The sequence below is a fragment of the Echinococcus granulosus genome, assembly GCF_000524195.1.
Source record: "Echinococcus granulosus chromosome Unknown EG_S00178, whole genome shotgun sequence".
Lineage (NCBI taxonomy): Eukaryota > Metazoa > Platyhelminthes > Cestoda > Cyclophyllidea > Taeniidae > Echinococcus > Echinococcus granulosus.
The window spans coordinates 9,967-12,857 of record NW_020170558.1 but is presented as its reverse complement, the minus strand read 5'-3'; the positions used below and the strand labels follow the sequence as shown (position 1 = coordinate 12,857).

Below are 2,891 nucleotides of genomic sequence, written 5' to 3'. Positions count from 1 at the left end.
CTAGGAGGTAAGCGTCTTTTCATGGTGGATGTCACAAAGAGAATTCTTGTTAACACCGCTGCTGCTGAGGTTTAATGCAATTTGGCCATGCGATCTGCTGAAGCGCTTTCAACAGGTGGTTATGCATGCAGATTGGGAGGAACGGCTTCGGATTGACATCCTGCTGTTGTCTTAATTCGCAATTTTTAACAGTTTCAAAATCATTCAAATTTGGTTTTCGGCTGACTGCTCTTTGATCTCCACGAATGTTTTAGTGGCGGCACTTCGCCCACTGTCAAGCATTAAACTTGAAAACCAGCGTGTATCACCTAGTCTGGTCGTTGTGGTAGGCAATCAAACGGCTTGCTACCTGCCTTTGAATCACAGTCTGGCAAATTCCACAGATGCGAAAATGCCACTCCTCCGAGGAGAGGGAGAATGAGGGAATGCCGTTCTCCAATTGCCTGTTGCAGATATTGTGGTCTATAATTCCATAGTGTGGGAGCTGTATAGCCAGCCAAATTAATAAATTTATTAATGAACTCGTCCAGCACCCCTCCTCCCTCACTCTTATCTCATAAATGTGCACAGCTGTTGTTATGGAAAGGCAAACTTTACATTCCCCCTTCTGCAGGCGAACAAAAGTATAAATAACAACGAAATTTGCTGCATATTCTTGCGAAATTTTGTGCCATTCTTTACTTTTGGTAATTAAGTTTGAATTACTGCTGCCACTACTTTAATTGCAATGTAGAATTGTGTTAGTCGCCTAATTTTGATTTTTACTTGATGCATTTAGTGCATCATTTAAACCATAAGAACTGGAAAATTAGATTGATTAACCAATCGGAATTTTGATTTCCCTGTCCTCATGCACCTTTCTATCCTCGTCTTTCTAGGTTCTCTCATGCATTTGATCTTCTAGGTGACAGTACAGAAGGCTGGGCGTTAATTTGATGCGACATTCCCACAAATACCCCGATCTCAGTGGTAAGATACTGCCTTAAGGTCACTGTACCTAGTATAGTGGTTCCTTTTTGTTCACCTTGGCTTTTCCTTTTAATGCCAAGTTTTATACAATAACAACTCTTTTGCGAGGTCGGTTACAGTTTCCAGATGTCGGCAGCATATGAACTCTTGCCCATTTTATGTCAATATTTAAGTCAATAGAATGTTTAGGTAAATTTGGCTTTCTAGTTAGTGGAACGAATTTCTTCATTGTTTCTGAGGCACGATTACCTCCAAGAAGAATGTTTGCTCATCAGGGTGCTAGTTAGCAGTACAATTCAATGTGCACCGTCTTTTTATTTGTGCACTCAGGCGTATGGCTATCGTGCGTAACATCAAAGGCCAATCAGAAGGACCGGCTTGTTCCCACGTCATAGGCTGAATGATGCGATTGGCTAAAGCTTGGTGATAAGTGGTTGCGCGTTTTGACGGCAATTCATCCGTAGCATTTGCTCTTGCGTATTAATACATTCAAAGCTAAAGTAAATTAAAAATTTTGGAAAAGTGCTTGTTTGAAAGGTTTATAAGTCTAAAAATAAAAACTAAACCTTTGTCGATAATTTGATAATTAAGATCAAACTATGCGTTAGAACCTATTAATTAGTCAGAAAATGGAAGTTATTTCGGAAATTCGCGCTAACTAAAAATATTGAAATAATCTTTTGCATAGCAAAAAGTCGATAGAAGGGCGTTGTCAATAGCTATTGATAATACATTTGGCAACGCATTTTGTTTATTTGTCCTCTGAAAACTGAGCTTCAACTGTGGCTAGCTAGACTGTTCTCCGATTTTTGAGCTATCAGTGGTTTTGAAACATATTTAACCACATTTACTTAAAATCAAGCACCTTATTCATCTGGTGACCTGATGGTTGAACTACACCCACGATGTTAGTAATTTAAGCGAATCTGAACAAATTCGGAGGCTTCTAGAATAAATGACTAAGCACATGAAACGTCTAGTGAATATACTTGGCATAAAATAAACGCACTCGTTTAGCAAGTCAGAAGAACTTTGGGGCATTGATGCAGTGTTTAGTGGTTTCCTTTTGCCTAAATAGAGTGTCCAACCTTGGGTATACTTCCACATGCTCATGGCTCATATTTTAGCTTAGAAATATGATTTCTCATTATGACCTGAAAGACGATTAGTATGCCCGATTCCAGACAGGATGCATTTAAATGGCAAAGGGTACTTTTATCTACTTAGAACTAATCAAATTGTGGAGCAGCATGACGCTTGTATCATGTAGTAGGAAAGCCTCTAGAACAAAGTTGAATAGTAGAAAAGAAGGTAAATTTGAAGCTTAAAACCTTTTCTTTCAGGCCAAGGGAGGTCCAAAAGTGAATAACTAAGTAAGTTCTTTGCTCAGGTCAGATTCAAGGTGGTAAAAATGACTTAAGGATTACGTACCTGTAGGAGCTATATCGCCAAACTCAGCCACCATATTCAGCACTCATAGAAGGAGAGTGATGAAGAAGATAGAAGATTCCAGCAAAAAAAAGGAATTTGAGGGAATTTGGTAGTTAGTGTAGGAAGTCACAATTCTTTGATGGAATTAGCTTGCCACGCGTGTTGCTGACGTGTTGTGCCAGTGTGTAGCAATTAACTCCACGTTTCTGCCATACAGCTGCTAGGCAGTTGGTAACCATGGTCAGTTGGCTGTCAGTCAAAACGTATTGAACCAAAAGATGGGAAATGAATTAGAATTTCCTTACAATTTATGTGCAAAATTCACTGTCTAAAACTAACAATCCGACAACCAGTGAATGCTAACCCACAGCTTTTTACAAATGCCCTGCCTAGAAGAAGTCGATTTGTCACTTTAGCAACGAATTTCAAACGGCCGCAGCGTCTACCTCGGATGGATAGACACACGAATCTGCTGCTCAGTGTTGCTTTTT

General features: G+C 39.5%; 1 protein-coding gene across 1 annotated transcript in view; it reads left to right on the top strand. All coding sequences in view use genetic code 11, as the record gives it.

The window, feature by feature from the left end:
• Nucleotides 1-1,256, top strand: part of EGR_09948 (hypothetical protein) — a gene marked incomplete at both ends in the record, with an annotated part of 12,557 nt that extends 11,301 nt beyond the window's left edge. The window contains 2 exons of the mRNA XM_024499197.1: nt 614-686; nt 1,150-1,256. Of these exons, the coding sequence (XP_024346381.1) occupies nt 614-686; nt 1,150-1,256 (180 nt within the window). The remainder of the gene's footprint in view (nt 1-613; nt 687-1,149) is intronic.
• Nucleotides 1,257-2,891: the final 1,635 nt, after the last annotated feature.